The sequence below is a fragment of the Boleophthalmus pectinirostris genome, unplaced genomic scaffold (genome assembly GCF_026225935.1).
Source record: "Boleophthalmus pectinirostris isolate CB_2022bp ecotype Guang Dong unplaced genomic scaffold, ASM2622593v1 HiC_scaffold_22, whole genome shotgun sequence".
Lineage (NCBI taxonomy): Eukaryota > Metazoa > Chordata > Actinopteri > Gobiiformes > Gobiidae > Boleophthalmus > Boleophthalmus pectinirostris.
The window spans coordinates 22,105,096-22,128,363 of record NW_026571190.1 but is presented as its reverse complement, the minus strand read 5'-3'; the positions used below and the strand labels follow the sequence as shown (position 1 = coordinate 22,128,363).

Below are 23,268 nucleotides of genomic sequence, written 5' to 3'. Positions count from 1 at the left end.
GCAACAACCTCACTTGTAGGATTTATAAGTGAACACAAGGTGGCTCTGTAGCTAAGCCAATTATACTTACCTCGCCTATAAACAAATCAAACTCCCCAAATCAGGAATAATAAACATTATCAACAATAATAAGCACTACATTTGAATTGCTCAAATTGCCCTGGATCACCACGGGATGAGCTTTAATATAATAAAATGTACTTGATTGCTTTAGGCTTTGGTGGCTATTCAGTTTAAATGTATGAGATGTCTCAGCAGGCAGTACACACAAACTCTATAGCCTATATACAATCTATGATAGCATAATAAAGAATAATTACATTGGTTTAAGCAATTTACCCATGCTTCCTCATAACGGTTCGTGCTTCTTTGTTAAAACTCTAATACAAAGTCGATACTCCAGTCAAAAACAACAGGGTTCGGGTTTAGGCTATTTCTCCTACTGATCTCACCGATGCGCCGCGGATGCTGATTTGATGCGCAGTGCCGCCGTGAATCACACATCACCACGGCAACCGGTGCGTTCACGGCCAGTCCCACAGCATCCGCTTGTCCCGCATATCCACCGCGACAGGGAGCCGAGAGGAGCACAGCAAACACATGTAAGTCTTGCTTTGTTCATCTATTGTACTGATTTATTGCGACTGTTAATAGAGGTCGCGGGGTAATTCTACAGGGAACTAGTTGATTGGAAAAGCCAGATTTAAGATCCTAAATATCTGACCAGAGATTGCACCATGACCATATACTCATCCCACATCCCGATTGTCAGCTGTGGTTAATTACAAATCGAATTGACTATTTTACAGTAGCACCGGGTACACTGCGTCAGCCTATAGGCCTTGGTAAGTGTGTATGAATACTGCACCAAGTTCAGACATATGCATATACTGCTCAAACGCTAAACCATGGACAGAAATGGCAAATAAAATAAGGTGTTTCAAAAGCATATTATTTACGGTAATTGGTTTTATTACACCGATGATGCCTTTGATTTGTTGGACCCTTTGTCTTTGTTCTCCTCTGTGTGGGATCAGTGTGTGCTGGTGGGAATCACAGGTTCTTGATGATTCACTGCTTGCACACTTTGCTCTGAGTATGGTCAGCACTGATGACCACCCACGCACCTCCAAGACAGTTAGGCCTATGTTCAGGCTGTTGTCTTACAATGTGTGAGATGTATTTTATATGTATTAGATAAATTTCACATTTGTTGTTGAGCTTCAGATTCTGATTAAGAGAGACGATTGCTGTAGAGAAAAACTTTAACATCCAAATAAAATAAGTCCTTTAGTGTATAAGCAATGTTGTGCCTCACTGGCAGTGAGTCATATAGATTAATAGAGTGTGGGGGCCCTTAGCAGTGAGAAACTGTTATACTTGTACTGTATAATAACCTACTGCTTGTTTACATAACTGTACTTTCAGTCACACTTTTTTTTAAAGTGCTGGCGTCATGAGCTTTACAGGTTCATAGAAAGAGAGATAATATATACAGCATTTTTTAACTTTTAGAATCAGACGAATCCATTGGAGCCATGGTGAAGCTTGGAGCAAATCTGTCTGATAAACTGGACAAGCAGCCCTCAGTAGATGATGGCTTTGATAACATTCCCCTCATCACTCCTCTGGAGGTCAACCAGCTACAGCAAACTTTCACAGACAAGGTAATGTTTTAAAATTGAATTTATGCTGTTTTTATCATAAGAATGTAAAATCAATGGTAAATACAAGAATACTGAAGAGACACAGGGAAGAGCATGGTTTAAGATAACAGATCAGTTGAAAACTCATGTGATGTGAGTAGAGATTAATCATTTCAGGTAGTTTGATTTAGTAGTTTGAGTTACATAATCCCATTGATATTTGGAGATAATAGTTCTATGTTGTTTTCCTGTAGGTCATTGTGAAGACATCGACACAGTTCCAACTGCAACAGAAGAAGAGGCCACTGTTTATGCCCAGTATTAAGAAGCTGAATATTCATTTTTACAGAGACGTTTCAGACAAAGCCAAGGTATGATACACACCTCATAGTTGCATTAACTATTGTCCAAACCTTTTGCAAGCATTTATTTACAACAAACCTATCTGTGTTTTATTTGCAGATCACAGGTCTAATTCTCATGACGTTGGGCTTCCTAACCAGTCTGCTCCTCCTGCTCATGTACAAGGAAATGTGGTACGACCAGCTCACATGCCCAGACGGATTTATTCTTAAGGTAGGCTCTTCACTACCTAAAGAATATTATTGATAATTTTTTATTTTTAAAACACAACCATATTTCCATTTTATGTATTTTCTCCTATATGTGCATGGGTGGTTACAGTTGCAGTATTTATTCATTTTGTTTTTGTATTTATTCTAAATGTACACAATTATATTTACAAGTGTAATGCAAATAAGTTCTATACGTTAAGATTTATCTATTATTTATTGTGGTATAATTATCACCATATTGCATATTTACAAAATGGAACAAAAATAAGTATACCTATTAATGTTTGCTTCTTAAGTGCACAATATGCACTGTCCAAATACTAGCCAATATCTCTATTAAGTCTTGAATGTCTCCAATGTCTCCAGAGCCAGAAATGACAGACAAATTGTTGTGAGATTAACTTTGATTTTTTGTGTGCGTAAGTAGAGGCTTATTTCACAGCGGGACTACCTTTTGTATATGATCCTAGTATTAGTTTCCTCATGGCTATTCTACCATATACCTATTTGTTTCCCAGCACACTCTCTCATGTGTCATTTGAATAGCATTCTTGAAGCTGAAAAGCCTGGAAACCAAATCTCATTATCTTTAACTCTCACCTTTGGGGCATTGTACGCATGTTAGTTTAAGAGTCTCGCAGTTTAAAATCAGAGGGAGGAGGAGTGAGGAGCATCTTAGCCTGCTTTCTGCTCAGTGAGAGGCTGGGATACCGGCCTATGAATTCAAGGGGTCTTTAATTAGAGCTGAGCGTGACTAAACTGTGATTAAAGGCTTAACGGTGAAGGGGGGCAGCTGGGGGAGGGAGGGGGTTCTTCCGATGAGACGTTTGAAGATTGGTCTGTTTAGAATTGCTCTTTTTTATATTTAGTTTATATATCTCATCTTATATCTATATATATTTTTTTATTTAGAAAAATTTGCTCTTCTATTGTGTTTACTTAAAAATACCCTATACACTATGCATGACTGTTTTAAATGTAATGATGATGTGTTTGTAATGACCTGTCTTTTAAATTAATGCAAAATAATTAGACTGAGGTTTGTTTATCCAAGTTTTCCTCAGTCTTGTGCGTATGCCGGATCATGTTTTTGACCTTTCTGTGCCTCTCCAGGATAAACACTGCAGTCCGGCGGCTCTGGAGATGTACTACTCCGAACAGCAGCAGGAGTCGACTTTGGACCAGAGCAGGGACCAGACCGGACTCCTGTCCGCCCTCAACCAGGTCAAGAGGAGCGGACTCCAGTCTCCATGGAGACCAGTCTTCAGTGCCCTGAAGGAGGCCCATAATAACCAAGCTGTTCAAAACCCCATGGACCAGGACAAGTGAGGGTAAAGAGGCCATGGAAGAGGACAGGCCAAGAGGCTTTGTCTGTGAATGTCTCTGAGAATATCATATTAAGACCTGGAATTACATAGCCTTTGCTGATGCATTGACTAGAAGGTTTAGGTCTATTGCGAATTGGCATTCAGCAATTTGTAAATTCTGGATAAAAGTGGGTGTGGTCTCAAGGAATGGTACTGTGAAAATGGTATCAGACTTGGCCTTTAAAAGCATGATTATCTTTCACCATTTGTCATTTGTTACAGAATGTTATGAAACCAGGTCATGGACAGAGAGGGAGCTATATGACGCCATTGTTGACAGTGCAAGGGGCTAAAGATTTTATTCATAATATATGGAGAGCATTTACTGTAACAGGACATTTGAGAAAAACAAAGATATTTGCTGCCATTAATATGATGAATGTACTTTACATGTTTCATAAAGTAGAGATTTAAAATTTCTATTTATTTCAAATTTTTTGACTTAGACAACCATTTAGTTAAAGATTATAGATTTAGAATTTATTCGAGTTTGTCTTTATTTTTAATGTTGTAGTGAATTACATTGTAGGAAATCAAATGCAGTAGACACTTTTTACTATCCTTGTGTACAAACCGTCTGCTTTGCCTGTTAACATTTTTGTTGCACAATTTTAAAGGAACCGATACATGCCTAACTAATTGAATGTATGTAGTTAAAGCAGTTAGAATTTACTGTGTACAATAGTTTCATTCTAATATCTATGAAAAATATATATATTGTAAATATAACAATTTCTCAATCTACTAAGTAAAATACCGTATGCACCCTTAACTTTTTTTTCTTGACACATTTGTTTCTTCATTGTCACTGAATAACTTTACTGTGGTAACTGGCGTTGCACACTGGTAACAGCTTGACTTCTGTTTCCAAGACTCATTTTTGTCGACACTGACGTCAACATGAATATAAATATACCAGTGATGCTGAGAGCTTTTGCGTTTACACGCAAATACCTAAAAAACATGCACAAAAGGAAAGATCTTCCAGCACACTCAGGTTGCCCTAGAAACACTGAACGCAGAGGACAAATTTTCCATGGGGACAGTGAACCTTAATCTTAGACATAGATAATGTTTATATAGTACTGATAAGAATTTCATGTGGATTTCCTAAATTTGTATAGTTAAACTTCCTGTTTTTTTATTGCTTAATATCAGTGTGGGATACATGTATATTTGGTCTTTATTTACCTTTAACTTTAGAGGAATAAACATACTAACCTATCTAACAGTGTTAACTTTGAGATGTGTGTCCCATGTCAACACTGTAATGTATTCTCAAAATGCATAAAATAATTCTACTTGTTCCTCAAAGTTTACTTAAGCAATTCAAAGCCAAGCCACATCCTCTCTCCATCTCTGCCTCACTTCTGCATCTCATTTACACGTGCATATTTCACACCATCGCTCCAAACCCAGAGATGTGGGGAGGAAAATCGAGAGTGTGTGTTCACTGTAAAAGGTACATGCATGTTGAGTATTGGTGCTGTTGTATTAGTGTTTTAATGGTTTGCGTGAGTGTGAGAGCCCCAGCTTGTTAATTAAATCTACATTACACCCTGTTTAGCCTGTGGGCTTCTTTAGCTCCCTGCTGTTCCCCTGTGACATACTTTAAATGGTCTTGGCCCAGGGCATGGAACCATATAACGTGCTAAGGAAATTTATAGGGGCATTTACAGATCTTATGCTTGAACAAGGCATAACACACTGTGCCAAAAAGGCTTAGATATGGAGCCAGGGGAAAATCACATAAAATCAACCCGCTCTATTTTCCCCCACTTTATAGCATCATCAGATCTGAACAGTAAAATAGCAGGTTGGAGGTTTAATTTGTCCTGACCGCTTGGAGTCCCCATGCATTCCTCCTGACACTTGCCAAGAGCGGTTTAGCCAATAAGATCAACCCAAACCAAATTCCTCTGATGTCACTCAAATGAGGTGGTCTAAAAAGTGTTACTGCACATTCTTAGAATAAAGTTAGAAACAAATGTGTACAATAATGGTAGACAATAATAATGTCATTGCTGTTTATGGCTACAATCTGTTTAACCTGCTTCTGATGTGATTTATAAATGTGTGTGATATATATATATATATATATATATATATATATATATATATATATATATATATATATATATATATACATATATATATGTGTGTGTGTGTGTATATATATATATATATGTATATATATATGTGTGTGTGTGTGTGTATATATATATATATATATATATATATATATATATATATATATATATATATATATATATATAGTTTTTATATAGTTATATAGTTACTCTAAATTATATCAGAATAATATGACTACATTCTGATATAATTAATTTGTAATTCCTATTTTAAGTTTGTGTTTTTATGTCAATATAAATTCCCTGTATCGGATAATAACAAAAAAGTCCATTATATTTATGAATGTGGTATTAGTGTGCAAATTTGTTCAGGTTGTAATTTAATTCAGAACCCTTCTTTAGCTGTATTATGAACTCATATTTGAGATAACATTAGGGGTTGTGGAGGATATGAGAATGTGAATGCTGGAGATGGGACATCCCGATGAGAGGCTCCGGTCCTGGGAACAGTAGTGGGGCGGAGGTGGGGCGTGGAGGCAGCCGCTGACCCCTGTGTCTGTGTGGGTTGTTGTGTGTCTCAGTGGGTTTCCTCTGCCCTGGCGCCAGATGGAAATGCCGGCACTAAGCAGAGGCAGTACAGCCATCATCCTCTATTCAAACTCATACAACAGCCTTTGATGAGGGTAACTTTATACATACACTGACCGCCTGACTGATCCTATCGCTCTGCTGTTTAAAGGGCCTCCACCAAGGCTCATCATAACTTATCTGTTCCTCAGCAGCTCCTCAGGCAGCCTGTAAATAAAACCCAGCTTTTCAATAGCAATAATGATGCTGTAACTGTGTTTTCAGGAGGCACACTGCCACCTAGGGGTCATCTCCCGGGGTTGCACAGAGGAATGTTGATCCACTTGGACATGATTACAGCAACAACTCTTGATAAAGACATAAGTGCAGTTAATCTTGAGGAGTTATTTGCATAGAACAGTTCCCATTATCTCTTGCAAACAACTTTGATTTTTATAATAATAAAAAAAAAAAATATAAATATATATATATATATATATATATATATATATATATATATATATATATATATATATATATATATATATATATATATATATATATATATATATATATATATATTATGGGCAGTGTCACCTCTCCACAGATCTGACCTGTAACTTGACCTAATGGTGTCACCTGTTTGTCTGGAGATTGGTGAGTTTAATGCTATTTTTGGAACAATCTAGGAAAAGCAAAGCAAAGTAAACTAACATCTCCAAAGACACAAGCAGATGTCAGATCCTCTGTTAGAAAAGTTTACATTTAACTAATAAAATGAACCACATAATCTCTCCCTAAATAAACCAGTAACATACAGCTGTTTTGGTATGTACACAATTATAATTTAATCTTTGGAGGATAAGTACTTTTATTCTTCATGTAAATGCAGAAATGTGTTCTTGCCTCATGGGTCATAATGCAAATAGATCACTTAAGAGTTTTAATTGTATTGCATATGCTCCAAGATGACTGAAATTGAGATGTCAATCTTAATAGAACATTACTGTATTGTGGGGTTTTTTATTGTTTATAATTACTTAGCAGATTGTGTTTGCACATGCACTTTTCTCACGTATGAAGAGAGAGCTTGACATATGTACCAGACCATCTCTAATGAGGTGCTTAAGCCACACAGCTCCTCTCCATGTCTTTGTTGTTGTACCTGCTATCAGATTAGTCACAGTTGCTCATTAAACTAATCCTTATGATGGCCTTGTTAAAATGACTCAACAGCCATGAAATTAGTCATTAGTTTGTTATGCTGCTGTGATGTTGCTCTCATGCAACACAGAGTGCACAAGTAAACAATTATTTAAAGAGGTGAGGTCCGTAGCTGCACTGCAGACATGCCGTGAGAAATCAAAACAACCCACTCCTCCAGCTAACTTTGCCTGCTTTGTTCTGGTCATTACGCACTTGAAATATTGTCATTACTCATTGCCCAAATCATTTTACAACATCCTGTGATTAAACTTTAGGCTAATGGTTTAATGAGACAAATGGAGTTTGAATGCCGCGAGTTGGTTTCTATTAGTAAAGGTTTTGCAGAAATGCACTGTTGCATGCCCCACACAAAACAAACAGTAGAGCAGCCTGCTTTGATTTAGCTGTTGTGGTGGTGGCGCCTCCGACTGTCCCGGGACCTGAGTCGGTGAACCTCAGAGCAGCCCGATTCGGACGGCTCTGCAAAGACTCAACATGAAACCATTCAAATTGGGTTTAATCTTTGTTTTGCTTTGCCAATTATCGGCCAGCAGAGCTACATGGCAAATGGGGATGAATGAGCTCTCAGTGGTTGAGAGAAAGGTCAAAATGTGATTAATGTTTATTGTGGAAATCCACGAATCAGCATCTACAAAGTATCTCTGTGTATATGAAGAAACTATGGTGTGTCTGGAAAAAGCAAACAGCAACTTCAGAATAAGTGTCTTTTTCTCTACAATAATATTTATATTATATATGTTTTTGAACATTTATTATTTTGAACACAATTTGCCTATGATTATCAATCAGTCAATAGTACTGTAATTTAAGCACACTGAATATTTATGTATGTCCCATTTTCTGCCCATTTCTCAGTAGGATTTAAGCACACTGAGCAATTAAACTCATATCATTATATACATTTAGACTATTTTTATTAGACTGTTGGTTAGCGCAAAATGTTGATGACAATTTACATCACAAAAGTTCTCAATTATTAAAAAATTTTTTCAACAAAAGCATTTCAATTATAATGAAATATATTTTCCACTTTGAAAATATGTACAAAATGCAGATTACCTTAAAGTGCATTGATGTCTCCATCTTTTTCAAATTATGTTTGGTAGATTACCTGCGGTAAATATTTATCATAGTTTTACACCAGTGAAATAGCAGTTTGTTAGAAAAAGATGACGAACAAGTTGAAAATTACAATAAGTAGCACTATAGAAGTAATCCTCTAAGTATCCAAAATCCAAATTTCATCCAAAATGCAAGGAGCACATTTTTCTGTCAGTTTAATCTTGTATTTAACAAAATAAAGGCGCTGCCATATATTTATTTGTCAAAAAATTACTGTTGTGTATATTTGATGAGCTTTGGCCCTTATATTTGCAAGTCAAATTATAAACTGTCCCAAAATTATGCATAGGAAATGTAGTTGAAAATGAAAATTTTAAATAGTAATATTTAATAGTTTAGCAAAACTTCATAGTTTAGCAAAAACTGTAAATATAATTAGTATAACTAGTCATGCACATTTTGATGTCCAGAGGATTTTAACAGTACTATTGTTATATTGTTGAAGATTACAACATTATGCTGTAATTTGTTTTTTAATGTTACACTGTGCACTAGGTCATTTCACCTACATTTTTATTAATTTACACTGTTTTTATTGAATTATTTTCTTCAGACGGGCCACAATGACACTTTCATGTCTTTCATTATATAGTTAATGGTTGCTAATGCAGAAATAACAGGAATACTGTAAAGCAAGGCAATAAATATGAATGACAGCGAATAGCTGTCAACAAATAATGACAGAAGCCCTTAAAACACAGAGAGGCTCTTCTGCCACAAGTCGCTGGGAGGAAGAGCAGGCCAAGAATAAATTGCCTGTCTGTAGTCATTTGAATGCAACATTTAGCTCTGATTTATGTGAAGCACAAAGGCATTATGAGCAAACTTTTTCCAAGTGCAACAGCTTGCAGCAATTTACATTATATGGGGGGAAAACCACTGAAACAAATATTTGAGTGGCCTCCACAATGAAATGAATATATTTATACACATTAAATTGAGTCAAAGGCTGTGTAACAAACGTGAGCTTTCTCCAAAGAGCATTCCTCCTGTAAACATTTTAGTGATGCTACAGGGGCCTAGGACCAAACTTATTAGAGCCATAAGTCTCCCAGTGGGTTGCCAGATACAAGGATAATCCACATCGAGAAGGAGAAGACACGCTGCAGGGAATTCACTGTGTTGTTTGTCTCTGTTTCAAAAAACACTCCAAATTTACAAATTTGATTTCAATTTGAGTCTGTTTAAACAGGCCAAGCTGCAGTTGGTTTAGCTTTGCCTTGCCTCCAAAACAAAGTGTGCTCCTTGATTTATCCTTCCATCTCCCACTTGGCACATGGGCACACAAGAAGGAAAGAATTACAGTTTTGGACAGCGCCAACTTAAATAGTGGCAGTTAATATTAATCGTTACTGGATTTTGTATTTTTGGACCACACTCAACAAATAAACACATTCCCCAATAAGTTACATAATATGGCATTAATGCTCAATGTTTGTCCTCAATTGAAAGTACACACATGAACATATCAAGTCAATACATAATGTACAACAAAACCATTATAATGAAATTGAATTTGTTTCTGTCGGGAAATGCAACTTTCAGGCCACAAACTGTGCTTTATTTCCATACAAAGTCCTCTTTTGATTGGGCACTTTAAATGGCAAACATGCATGTCCAATTTACTGACTGAGCACTGTGATGTATTGTAGTGGCATGCGTGGAGTTGGGCGCATTAAGTGACTGCTGCTCTGTTGCGTTTGACATGGGAGCATCATGACCTCAGCGCCTCTGAACGCTTGGCTTCAGGCCTGTTTATTAGCAATGGAGGTTAAACGCACTATATGGGCCACAGTCAAATTTCCAGCATGAGTCATTATAGGCTATTGTTTTAAATCAGAAGCCTAGATAAGTTACAGATGATCCGATTTAGCATAACTGCACAATACGCTGCTAGCCATTTAAGCTTAAGACATGAATGCAACAGCCCTAATTAATATGTCACAGCGAAAATATTTTAATGGTTTACAAATGGCGGCGAGTACAGTCTGCCGTGTGCCATTTATTTACAGTGAGTGTGAGACTTCGTGGCATGAGGCGAATTCTTAGACATCTAAATTAGAGAGGGGCCCTGGTGTCGTGGGTTTGGGATACATGTGCACGTCCTACCAGACCCCCCTCCTCTGCACACTGTCCCGACCTTCTCCTTTGCATGTACCCTAATCAGTGCCAAATGGAGGATTTTTGGGCAGAGAGAGGAAGGAAGTCGTCGTATTGAATGAGAACCTTCCATTTTTATTTTTTACAGCCGCGTCACATACTGTTAGACCCCCCCTCCCCGCATAGATGCACTTTCATGTGTCCCAGTTAGTGGTCGCACGGCAGAAAGGGCCAATTGCTCATAATTAAGAGGTATTTGTTTGGGAGCTGCAGGGTGCTAAATTCTTCATACACATGGCATCCAATCCATGCACTGGCAGTGTGGCGAAATATTCTCACTGAAATTTCTGAATAAATTATGTATAAGCGTAAAATGATACACAAAGCTAGCCCTTTTGCACTTTCTACCCCATTTGAGCCAATGTTGAATGCATTCCACACTTTTCTTCAGGCATATGCTAGCAATTATTAATTAAGTAATAAGAGAGAAAGAGCAGTAAAAGCTAAGGCCTCATACCCATTAAAGTTTACTATGTGTTTGTTTTTCAGTAGGGTTTTAATGCCGCTGATGTAACCACAGGGAAGAGCTGGAGCTGAGCAGATAAACAAATTAAATGAGGGTTAGTGAAATTATTGCCATAATTGTAAAGACTGGGTCAGTACAGGTCTGTCCACTCTTGTAAGCTTTGATCATTTTTCATTTAATGTAGCCCTGATAGTAATATTGTTGTCAGTCATGCTCAAGAAAGAAAGCAAACTAAAATAATATAATACAGTTGAATGCCGAAGGATGGATTCTGTGCTGAAAAGGTAATTTTTTAAAGTACAGACACTTTGTGGCTAGAATTAGGTCTGTCACGATAATTACTATATCAATTTATCGTTCAGTATATGATAGAAGGAACAATATTTTTTTGGGGGGACAGTATTTATTATATGTACATTTCATTTGCACCACAGGAATATTTGTTATAGTTTGACTATATGACACAATTTTGGGTTTCGGGTTCATACAATTTTGGGTTGTAAAAAGTTAATGAAATAATAATAATCCATCAGTTTTATATAGCACTTTTCTGGACAGAGGTGCTTTATGGATCATTACTCATTCACTCCATACCCAGAGGTGGTAGCTGTAGCCACAGCTGCCATGGAGCAGACTGACAGAAGCGAGGCTGCCAATCTGCACCATCGGCCCCTCCAACCATTGTCACTCACACACACATTACTTTCATACTAGGCAATGTGGGTGAAATGCCTTTCCTGTTTCATTCTGCTATTTCATTTTTTTACACAATATTGTAAATTTTGAATAGTTATTGTGGTTTAAATCTACTCTTAGGTCAGTGGCCTAAATTAATTTCAATGTCATTGTTTATCATCTATATTTACTTCACTTCAAAATGTGTAATCATGACAGGCCTAATTAGAATCATCTTCACAGAATGTTTGATTTGCCAGATCCCTGGTACACTGTGTGAATGCTGTAGATCATCTTAGCTCAGTGAGAAACCACAAACAACAACTCCAGTGTGTCAATACAAATTTGATAAACAGTTCAGTTGAGCGCAGCACTGCAGTGTCTAGTGGCCTCAGTGTTGCGGAAATTATCTGATGCTCCACTCTTTACTGAATGTCTTTCCCCCGCTCTTCACTCCTAAAACCTGTGCATTAAAGCCTACAGTCTGGACTTAGGGTTAGGGTTAGTATAAAATATAGTTAAAGGTCCTATATTATTCAAAATGTACTGTATGTTGTTATCTCCTGAAAAACATACCTGGAGTTGTAGTCACATATTTAAGTAACCTTTATTATTAGTCTGCCTATACATCTCTAAATCTCAAATTGTGATGCAGTGGTAGTTTACGACAGCACTCTTTGTCTTTTCTTCAATAGAAACTGGCAATTCCTGGGCTGAAATCATCCAATTGATTTTAGTGAACGTCAGTTTAAAAACACAGTAGAGCACTTTCTGAATTACCACGTGACATCACAAGGTGGAACAGAGTGTTTTGGGTTTGAGAGAAGAACTCGGTCTGAATATGCAGGATTTGTTTATTAAACATGTGTGAATGAAACAAAACACAACTCCAGGTTTGTGATGAGGAAACAACAATATAACATAGATAAGAATGTAATGTAAAATGGGCCCTTTTAAAATTCTTCTGCAACACAAAAATATTGTAAATATATGTTAACAACCCTGCTTTGAAAAGAAGTCCCTCCACCTCCAGGTCCTCTCCTTCTGGTCCCTCTTGAGTTTAGAGCGACTGTTAGTGGCACTGCTGCGGGCCTGCTGCTGACATGGCAGAGCCTGTCTGGGTCACAGAGTCAGTTGGCACCAGAGCTAATGGTCCGGCCCGTCCCCCCTGGAACATGGAGCCACGCGATGACAGGCCGATGGGCAGAGCACAATGCAGTGTAATTTGTGAGGGGCCACGCTGTGAGAGGAATGATGGGTAATTAAGAAGAGGACACAGAGAGACACTGGGAGGGCTCCTGACAGATGACAGGTTATTGGCTATATGCACCCACAGTCAACAAACACACCATCTATTCTTTTTTCTCAGTAATTAGTTCATTTACCCAGGTAATTTACTAATACTGCACATGCTTTTGGAAATTAACTCCAGAAGAAGTTAACCTGCCCAGGGACTGAAGATAGAAATTAGCTTTAGCTAAATCTGGTGTAAAGCATCTCTTCTTGTATGAGATTAATGTGTTTGCACATGGTCTTTGTTAAAATAAATCAAAAAATAGACCAAACTAAAAAGAAACTTTGAAGAATCCAAAAGAAATTTGCTGTTATAGAATTGTTATTTTGGTTTGCATAGCTAGTAGCCTTTTTGTTCCAATTATGTAATTGTTTTGTCATTTATCAACCACTTTGGTAGCACCAAAGCAAACTAGACTACCAGTCATTAATAATGTGATTCTCTCTCTCTTTCTCTCACTCTCCCTCTCACTCCCTCTCTCTTGCTCTCTTTTTATCTCTCTCTGTCTTTCTGTCTCTCTCTCTCTTTCTCTGTCTCTCTCTCCATCTCTCTCTCGCTCTGTCTCTCTCTCTCTCTTTCTCTCTATCTCTGGCTCTCTCTCCATCTCTCTCTCCATCTCTCTCTCTCTCTCTCTCTGTCTCTCTCTGCTTCTCTCTCTCTCTCTCTCTCTCTCTCTGCTTCTCTCTCTCTCTGTCTCTGTCTCTCCGCCTCTCTCCGTCTCTCTCTCTTGTGTGTATGTGATGATCGTGTCTGGTATCAGGTGGTCTTTGTAACAGATCTGTGGTCTCCTGCTGTGACAGTAACATGTGTACAAGTCCAATACCACACAATTACACCACTTTAACTGCACTGACACCGACCACCATCACTATTAGTCCTATACTCAACTTAATCAATTGCTTTTCATCATTGATAATCTTTTATTTAACCAGGCAAAACACTTGAGAACTAACTCATTTACAAACATGACCTGGCCAAGATGCACCAGCAGGAAAAAAACTTATTCACGTAGTCACAAAGATGAACAACAATAGAAATAGAGGCAAATTTAAATATGCCTGATTTTTATTGTATTAAAAATGTGAAAAACAGAACTAGATCATTTTAAAATGTTTGGTCCAAATGGGAGACTTATGTTTCAAAGAATGAGTTTGTCAGTGCTTTTGACTCCATTCACAGATCACAACATTTTGCTGCCACGGTATAACTAACAACTAGCCTGCTAATGTGTACTTCCTGATTATCAGAAAAAATAAAACACATTATAATTAGATGCAGACAGTGCACAGCAGCCATATTTTGAGCTGCTTATATCTGTACTGGATCAAGACAAATTTTGCTTGACATTATTTATCATATAATATAATATAAAAATGAATATACTGAACAGACATGAACATTATATGAAGTCATGATACTTTGCAGCTGATGGCATCAACTTTCCGAGGGGGTGTGATGCTAACTAAGATAACTGTGAGGCTTTGTTAAACTTTAGTCTGAGCTGTATTTTCATGTAATCTGACCAGAAAGAACATAATTACAACACCAGGTTATTTGTAATGTTAAACAAATCCCTTTCCAATAAAATGACAGTCACAAGCTAGCCTGCATTAGCCAACATTTTTTCAGTTACTCACCTTTTTTGTTGAAAATCAAGCACCTAAACTGGACCACGAACACTAGTATTGATCATAGGCTCCTAAAAATGTGTTTAAATCCATTTTGTTTTTTTGTTTTTTTTCTTTTTCACACGTGACTCTGTTTAATTTGTGCAATGTTTCTCTATGCTCTAAAAATTGGTAAACATTGTACCAGTACACATACATGTAGAATACCCCCAGCATGATGTCACAGCAATTTATATTTCATAATTTTCTAATAGGTCTATGTATAGCAGAAAAAAAAAAGTCTCTTCTCCGACACTTAACTCTTTCCCGTGTTTCTCCTCTTCCTCTTAGAGTCTTTTCATCTTCACCACATTCTACAGCTGGAGCCTAAACCACAAGAGCTGATCCTGGAGCTACACCCTGTGCGCTCTTATTTTCCCACAGACCTGTACAAGCATTTCTATCACTGTACATCTCCTTCACAGCCACTAAATCACCCACGCTCACCCAAAACCCCAGTGGTTGCAGTCTACATCCTATCGGCACAGTGCAACAAAATAGGAGCTGTCTTGGGATAGTTCAGAAAAAAGAGAAGGTAGAGCTTTAGGAAGTGGCAGAAGTTGTGTGAGAATTTTGGGTTTGAGGGAGAGGTGTGCTTACTAACTGTTATTCTTATAACGTTCTTATAACCGAACGTATATTCTTTAAAATTTTTCCGTCTAAAATGTACTAATATTGTGGTCAGACAAATGTGTGCAAATTGGCTTTATACAAAGTCTAAACAACTCATAAATTAATTTCTGAGTAAGTTGCCCATCAGTTGCTATGTAACCTCTAGAGCTTTAGATATTGATGTAAAGGACATCCTGGGACATGCCATTTGTCTTAATGATTTTAAACATGACAGGAGATACTGAACAGTGCCATGTCCTAACACACATGGGGCATCAGCCTATACCGACATGTGAGAACAGTTTGCTGCAGCCACATTTTCAGATGAGAGTTACTGTTGTGTATAAATAAGTGAGTTTGTTTGTCTTGGTGCAGGACATGGAGAGAGCCCGAGCAGGACGTCCCGAGGAGGAGGGTGCTGAGGGCTGGGAGAGACTCTTTGATCTGGAGCTTGTCTGCCATGCTGTTTTCCTTCAAGGCTTCCTGGTATGTTTCAGTAGACACCAGCGAGTCCCGCTCTCAGGGGTCGGCACTAATGGATCAGTTAAAGAGGCCTCTGCTTTACGGCCGGGCTAAGTGTTATCATGTGGGGTTAAAGACACTGACCACGAGCGCTCACTCTGATAGGAGCCTGCTCCCCGGGGATTACAGTAGGCCCTGTGCCAAGGCCACGAGCCAATTGAAAGAAAGTGCCTCTCATTCTGTGTTTTGTTTTGCTTCATTTATCTACCTCCCATCTCTCCTTTCTTCTTCTGGTCTTGTTGGCCCCCTGTCCCGCTGTAAAGCTCCTGATGCTGTTTGAAGCCATTAGTCAGCCGCGCAGACAGAGAGCTGACGATGGATTCCAGAGGCGGAGGTGAGGCCTTTCATATACAGGGCTTTATCCTGGGAGCTGTCAGGGCAGAGGGCTGCTCTAGGACCAGGTCCAGATAAGGATCACAGAGACTGGCTGCCTCTGTAAGTGAGCGTTCAGACCAGTGTTTTTGTTTAACGAGCCCTGCGCGGCCTGGATTGACAGCTCATAGGCCCGCTCTAATTGAATGTGATAGATCTAGTCATTAAGTTAATTGGCAGCTGGTTTTGATCAGGGCCTGTCACACTCGCTCACAGACGTTATGGCATCATTTCTGTGGTCGATTGAGAAAAGTCAGCGGCCAATAGCGGCACTGTTAGAAGGTAGTGGACCTCTGAGATGAGAGCTTTCATCACATCAGGCTGAAGCATGCGGCGGCTACATGTATGGATAGAGCTGTAGGTATGTGCACGCTGCAGCACCAGGCCTTTTTTGTGGTCATACAAAGTGCACTCACTCTATTATTACATATAAGAACATCATTTTAATAGAGCTTTTGTATTTTATAGTGAACTTGATGAGAGATTACCCTGGTTAAATTAAAGAATAAAAGACATGATGTATGTTACACTGATTTGCAGAGGGCAGTGTGCAGAGGCCATGATAATTTGTTGAGCGCTCTAATAAAAGCACTTGACATTTTTACCATTACACATACATATACATACACACACATATACAGCAATAATAAATAAACATTTAAACTAAAGTAAAAACATGTTTGTTTTTTCTTTCAGTTTGAATGTTATTATTGGACTGAAAAATATACTTCCTTACAGTAAGCTGGCTTGCATCTCCACAAACCCGACTCTTACTTGGCCTGGAAGTGGGCCCCCACTTGCTTGTCTGTATGGAAATAGTTTTCCTTTGGCTATAATATTCCACAGTTGACCTTATTCTGCCCTGGCCAGTTGCCTCTAAATGCTTCTCAACCACTTTGTGGTGGCAGTTCCAATTAAGCTTGAATCTCCTTCTTTTCTATGGTGAATCTGAGAAAAATTTCACCACTACAAGTATGTTGATTTGTGTAAACCTGAGTAAAATTCTCAGTGAGGCTTTAAAATTTATTTGATGTGAGATTGACAGCCCCATGCAAAATAATACAACCCCAATGATGATGGTGGCTCCCATGGCAACTTACAAAATAAAGTGAGTGGCATAAAAGTCACTGATGTCCATGAAAAATGTTCAAAAATATTTTCTTGAACTCATGCAGGTGACATGCGATCTTCTTAAAGTTGCATAGTGTTGCTTTAAAATTAATCGATATTAAGATAATAAATAAACACTCACATTTGAGTATGGCTTCCTCCTTTCTTATGGAGGCATATTTTATTATGAACATGTCGGCGCCTTAACTTCTCCTTTTTGCACACCTTAACATCCGAGTGTAGTTGGAAGGTGGTCGTAAAAGTAGCCTATAACACGTGTTTCAAATTGGCCATTGGTTATAGATTGGTTTACAAGGCTGGCTGCTTATCGGGCCAGTGGCGTTTCCCTGTGTTGATAAAGCACCAGGGAGTTGTGGGTCAATTAGTTTGCCACAGCCGAAATTCCTACACACAAGCCAATTAAAGCAGTGCCATGTCCCAGAGTCCTCTGCAAACAGCTTATTCTAGTCCGATGCCATTACGTTTAAACACTGAGGCAGATTTCCACAGTTACTGCTAAAGTTAAAGCATGTGTTTTCTGTGTTTTAATGACTTTGTGAGGAATATGCCAAAGGTAAACAGAATATGTAAAGAAATAAACAAAATCAAAAGGGATTGAGTGCAGTTCAAAGCAGCACAAAGAAGCGCTTCGGGCCAGAGCGGTGTCAGATAAAACAAAAGATGATTACACCAAGTTTATTTTCCACTCAGCTCAGTTTGTCTGTGTCACAACTGAGCAGTAAACTTTTCCCCTTTGTCCAAATGAAAGTGCTTACTGTCATATGCTTTTATTTTGAAGGCTTTTGTTCATGCAAATAGTTTTTTGGAGAAATAGAGCAATGAAGCCATAATTTTTATTCGATGCATCAGGAAATTATTTAGTTTGTTTTCAAAGATGCGGATATTAGGAATAAATAAATCTAATATTTTGAGCTTATTGCTTATCAAAACCATAATAACACGGCTTTTACTTATGATTGATTGTAGCATTTCTTTCAGAAATAAAATTCAAAACAGCTCTCATTTCTAGGGAGATTTTTTTTTTTAACCACCCCATTCTAACACTTGCCGTGACAGCGACAATTTTATGAAAATCCATTAATATAATGAATCAACTACTGTAACTAAAATGGATTACTAAGAATACCATTTACAGTTTACACTTTAAGTATCCTTAATATAAGTTGAAGAAAGACTTAATTCATAATGAATATAGTTTATTTTTAACAATTCAGGCTTAGTAACTATACTTAATCAAGGGCTGCACTATGTATTTGTAATGAAAAGGTCTTCCTTTACATTTTATTAAGCTGTAGTTATTATAGAGTCTCACCTAAATCTTTGCTTCAAGCACCAGAATGGCAGGATTCCCTCTAAAAATTGTTGAGAGGAGCAATCTACTGCACTTTGAAACACTATCTGCATTTTTAAGTTGATGTGACTCAAATCTATTTTCACACAGTGTCAAACTTCAGACAAACCATATAATGTGATCAGCCCAGAGTGGAACACCTTGTGCCTGCTGTCCGCTGCTCTGGGCCCTGTGGTAGACGGGGCTTCCTGGCCATAGCTGCTCTCCCTGCGGCCAGTGTCTCCATACAGAACCACTTAGGCCGGCTGCCACAGGTATGCAGACTCTGTGGCAGTCAGCTGATCCGCTCGGACAGGCACGGGCGGCGGCGGCACCCTGGGACAATCTGCCTTTAAAGCCCAATTACAGTCCCCCATTTCAAAGAGCAACGGTAGAAGAAGATACCAGCCCCGATAAGGGACACATGGGTTCCATCACACTTAATTGAAGCAGGGTTTCCTGAAAATGAAAGTGGCCTGAAGCAGTGGAGGAAAACAAACACATAGAAGGGCATAACAAGCAAGCTTAAAGTAAAAAAAGATTTAGGAGACAGTGTCCTTCTCTCTTTTTTACTGGACAATATTGTGTCTTGAAGAGCACCGTGAGTTTCGCAGTCCTTCCAAACCTGATTACTGCTATGCTAAAACCTCAGACAATGCTGTGGTCAGTGTGCAAACCAAGAGTCTTCTCAGATATGGACCATTCATTGTTGTCTTTGTTTTCACTTTATTTTTCTGATATAAAAGCATGGAAAACCTGCAGTGTGCACTTTAATGGGTTTAAGTCTATCTTCTATTGCAATACCAAAATATTTAAATGTCAATTTGTTGAAACATCAGTCTGTTTGGATGGTTGCATGATGAAAGGCAGGTCCATATTGGCACAGGAAACTTGTTTATAGAAATAACACTAAAAAGCATACATTAAAAAAAAACACCACCAATAAAAACATGTAAACGTGAATAAATATTAGTAATACATGAGATATTTCTGAGACTGGAAGAGATTGTGTACATTTAGATAATATCTAACAGTGAACATTAATGAAACTTTGACAAGCAGTTTTTATGTTTGTTTTTTGTTGGTTTGTTTGTTTGTTTGTTTGTTGGTTGGTTGGCTTGTTTTTTATTTTTACTTATTCACCTGCGTTTCAGTTTGCATTTTTTAACTGTATATTTTTGTGCTTTTACTGTTTGCTGCAGTGTCTCGGATAGACAGGGTTGCATGAGGAAGGACATTTGCCAAGTCATTGAATGTCGTAAGTCTCATTATAAACTCTGGCTACGCCTAAAGTAAAAAACGAAGAAGTTCAGTTTGCATCTAAAAGAGAAATGTATCCCGTGCATGTCTAATAAAGGTTTGCACAGAAGCTCCCTGTTCTTCAGCCCGCTCCCATGAACCAGGATGTATTTAGCATTTACAATTTCTCATTTAGGGGTATATTATTACCTCTCTGGCACTAGGCCCCACTGTTTGAATCCCCTGGCTTTAATGTTAAATCATGTGGACATTAAAGTCTTTCCTTGACTTACAAGACATGACATTTCTGGAAACATACAACCCGGGTCAAAGATGGAGCTTGTTAGAGGATTGCACACAACCACAAATTCACCAAGAAAATAAAAAAGAGGAAAAAAAAGTTGACACGAGGGACAAAGACAGTGCTGTGTTTGGGCTCTTTTGTCCAATTTGCTTTATCATGGCAAAAGTTTGTTTGTTATTGACTATGGCTCCTAACAAGCGGTGCAAGCATCAAGGGGATATGAGAATGAGGAGATAAACCCCGCGGTACAGCGCTCCTCTGATCTTAAATGAGGAACATGTTTTGTTAAAAAGGTCAAATATGATTAAAAGCCGATGTGTATCGTTTGATCACAGACCACTTCTCTTGATTATCTATGGCACCTATACAGTCTCATTCTGCGGTGTTCATCAAACTACTCCCTGTAAATATAATTATGTTTACAAAGCCTATATTGATTTTTAAATCTCTTATTTTACCCGCTTTCATAATCTTGTGTCATTTCACTTAGGTATGATCTGGTAAACAAGTCAATATAGCTTTGGCATCATGGAAGATTCATATATTTCAGTTTATTTTATTTTATTTTATTTTTTTTTAGATAAGAGCAATGCCTCTCTCTTATTTTGGTCAAGTTTGTCCACTGATTTAGATATTTTACTTTACCTATCCTTAGCAATTGGTTTGCAATGGCCCCCAGCTAACTCACTGACTCCGTGCAGACGTGTCCTCAGGTGAATTGTATTAACTTTGGATCTCTAACTTATCGCAACTCTAAACTCCCATATATAGGAGTGAAAGTAATGTTGAAAACTATGAGCTATAGGTTGTAAACTGAAGTGGAGACACCTTAACAAGAGAAATAAACAATTTAAAGCCTGCATTAGGTCACTTTTTTCATGGAGGAAATGAGACCTCTCCATGGAAATGATATTGGCTTTCCCTGAAATATGACGCACTATGGCATTAAACTCTAACATTTGTGTCATTTCAGATGTTTTTATTGCTTAAAAATACCCCCAAATCATGCATTCTCGCAGTGAGCGGAGTCGTCTCTCCAAATCAGACCTGTAACTTGGCCTTTTTGCTCCATGTGCCGGTCTTGAGAGATACATGTAATACAATACTGTGGATTATTCTGGCATATTCCATAATATATCCATGCAGGCAAGCAGGTGGAAAAGTTACAATAGCAACATTTCGACTGGCTTTACCCAAACCGGTTTGAGTTCTTTGGTTTGGTTTGATTTATTGGTAGATATCTGTTTCCATTTTAACATCTCTTTGCGCAGTGCATTGGGTTTAGGTAATGTTAGATTCATTATCCACTGGACATTTAAGATTTTTGATGCAAGTACTGTCAATTGATAAAAAAGAAACAGCTGTTGTTAGCATGCGCTAGCTTTGTTGGGACCCCTCAAACAGCTCGATACAATTCACTTTAGACAGTGGAAACACTTACCGTACATATCCGTGCCAAAGCAAACCAATGGAAATAAGGCTATAGTGTACCTTTAAGTAGAAAGCGAAAAGTTAAAATACCACATTAACTTACATTCTTAGATTTTGTAGCATATTGAAAACATTAGGAGCTTTCTGAGTTGTGAGAATGTTCTTAACAAGTGCATCTCTCTGTACTAAAGTTTGTACTAAAGGGAGTTAAGTCTTCATTTGTTGCTGTTACCGTTGCTTTGTTGTTGCGTGTCCATTTCAGAAGACACAGTTACACAAAACAGGTTAGAGACGTGTTTGGTCTTCATAGCCTCAGAGCTCAAATGCAGCCAGCCGTGACTCCAGCTCTCGATTTGTCTAATTATGTGCACTTTGTTTGCCATTAAACTGGGCCAGAGAGACACTTAATGATCTCACAGAGGAGCAAATTACAGACTTAATATTGTGATCTTTAATTATACTTTACTAGCTACCTTCCCATTTGGCAAAGTTATTTTAAAGTCTTATTTTTCCGAATAGACAAGGCGAGCCCTCTGCACGCTGTTTACACATCCCACAAACTGCTAATACATTTGGAGTGCACCCCCCCTTTGCCTCAGCCCCTCTCTTCCTTAATTGCCCAACATCATGAGGCAATTTGGGTTTTTTAATCACCGTTTTAGCAGTTATAGCGTGGCTGTCCGATTTCCTGCAACTAAAGTGTGTAGTGCCATTAGTGCGAGTTAATTCCGCACAGCAGGCCGGCAGTTGTGCGTGTGATGCTCTCGGGACTCAAACAACAAGGATCACAATGGAAAAGCTGAGCTCACGGGCTCAATCACACCGCTTTGTTGTGGCTGGCTTTGCATTCTTTGGAGATTGTTGGTGAGATGTATCCATGCATGGGACATAATGAGATACTTTCATGTCAAATTTCAGGTATTTTCATTGTTGATGTTGACTCATAGAATACAACTAATTGTTTGTTTTTTAATTATATATTGGCATTTTTGGTCATGCTCGTCTGTATAAAACTCTCTTTGTGTCAGTATACAAAATGCAGGATATGGGATGGATAAATTGCTAATTATCTTTCAGATATCATCTCAGGTAAGAACTGATTAAAGTACAGTAACAGTTCCACCAAAGTCAAACACATTCAATACAAACATTAAAGCCTCACAGCAAAAGAGTTAACCTAAAAAAAAAAAAAAAAAATTAAAAACACACATCATATGACAGGGTTTGCTTCTCAACCAATATGACTCATAACTTTGTCTCATGGAGGGCTTGACACCTGCTTGTGTCCATCGAGATGTTATTGCTTTGCCTGGAACATACAACAAAATGGTATAGATCATATTTACCTTCATGGAGAGTGTTCTTGGAAATCTGATGCAGTACTGCTTTAATGTTCATTTTTATTTTTATACTGAAGTCAACTTTCTGATTACAAATACTGTCCACATTTTTATTAGAGTCTGATCACTGT

The 23,268-nt window shown here is 38.1% G+C and overlaps 1 protein-coding gene across 1 annotated transcript; it reads left to right on the top strand.

Moving 5' to 3' along the window:
* The first annotated feature begins 60 nt into the window (after nt 1-60).
* Nucleotides 61-4,342, top strand: caly (calcyon neuron-specific vesicular protein). The gene is made up of 4 exons (XM_020931311.2): nt 61-1,667; nt 1,901-2,017; nt 2,109-2,222; nt 3,335-4,342. Exons 1-4 carry the CDS (start codon nt 1,539-1,541, stop codon nt 3,548-3,550), a joined length of 576 nt encoding a protein of 191 aa, XP_020786970.1. The 5' UTR covers nt 61-1,538; the 3' UTR covers nt 3,551-4,342.
* Nucleotides 4,343-23,268: the final 18,926 nt, after the last annotated feature.

Excerpts from the sequence above, each read along its gene's own strand:
- caly (XM_020931311.2), top strand. The coding sequence starts at position 1,539 with ATGGTGAAGCTTGGAGCAAATCTGTCTGATAAACTGGACAAGCAGCCC. Across the intron at positions 1,668-1,900 it reads AGCAAACTTTCACAGACAAG|GTCATTGTGAAGACATCGAC; the intron begins GTAATGTTTTAA and ends GTTTTCCTGTAG. Across the intron at positions 2,018-2,108 it reads ACGTTTCAGACAAAGCCAAG|ATCACAGGTCTAATTCTCAT; the intron begins GTATGATACACA and ends TTTTATTTGCAG.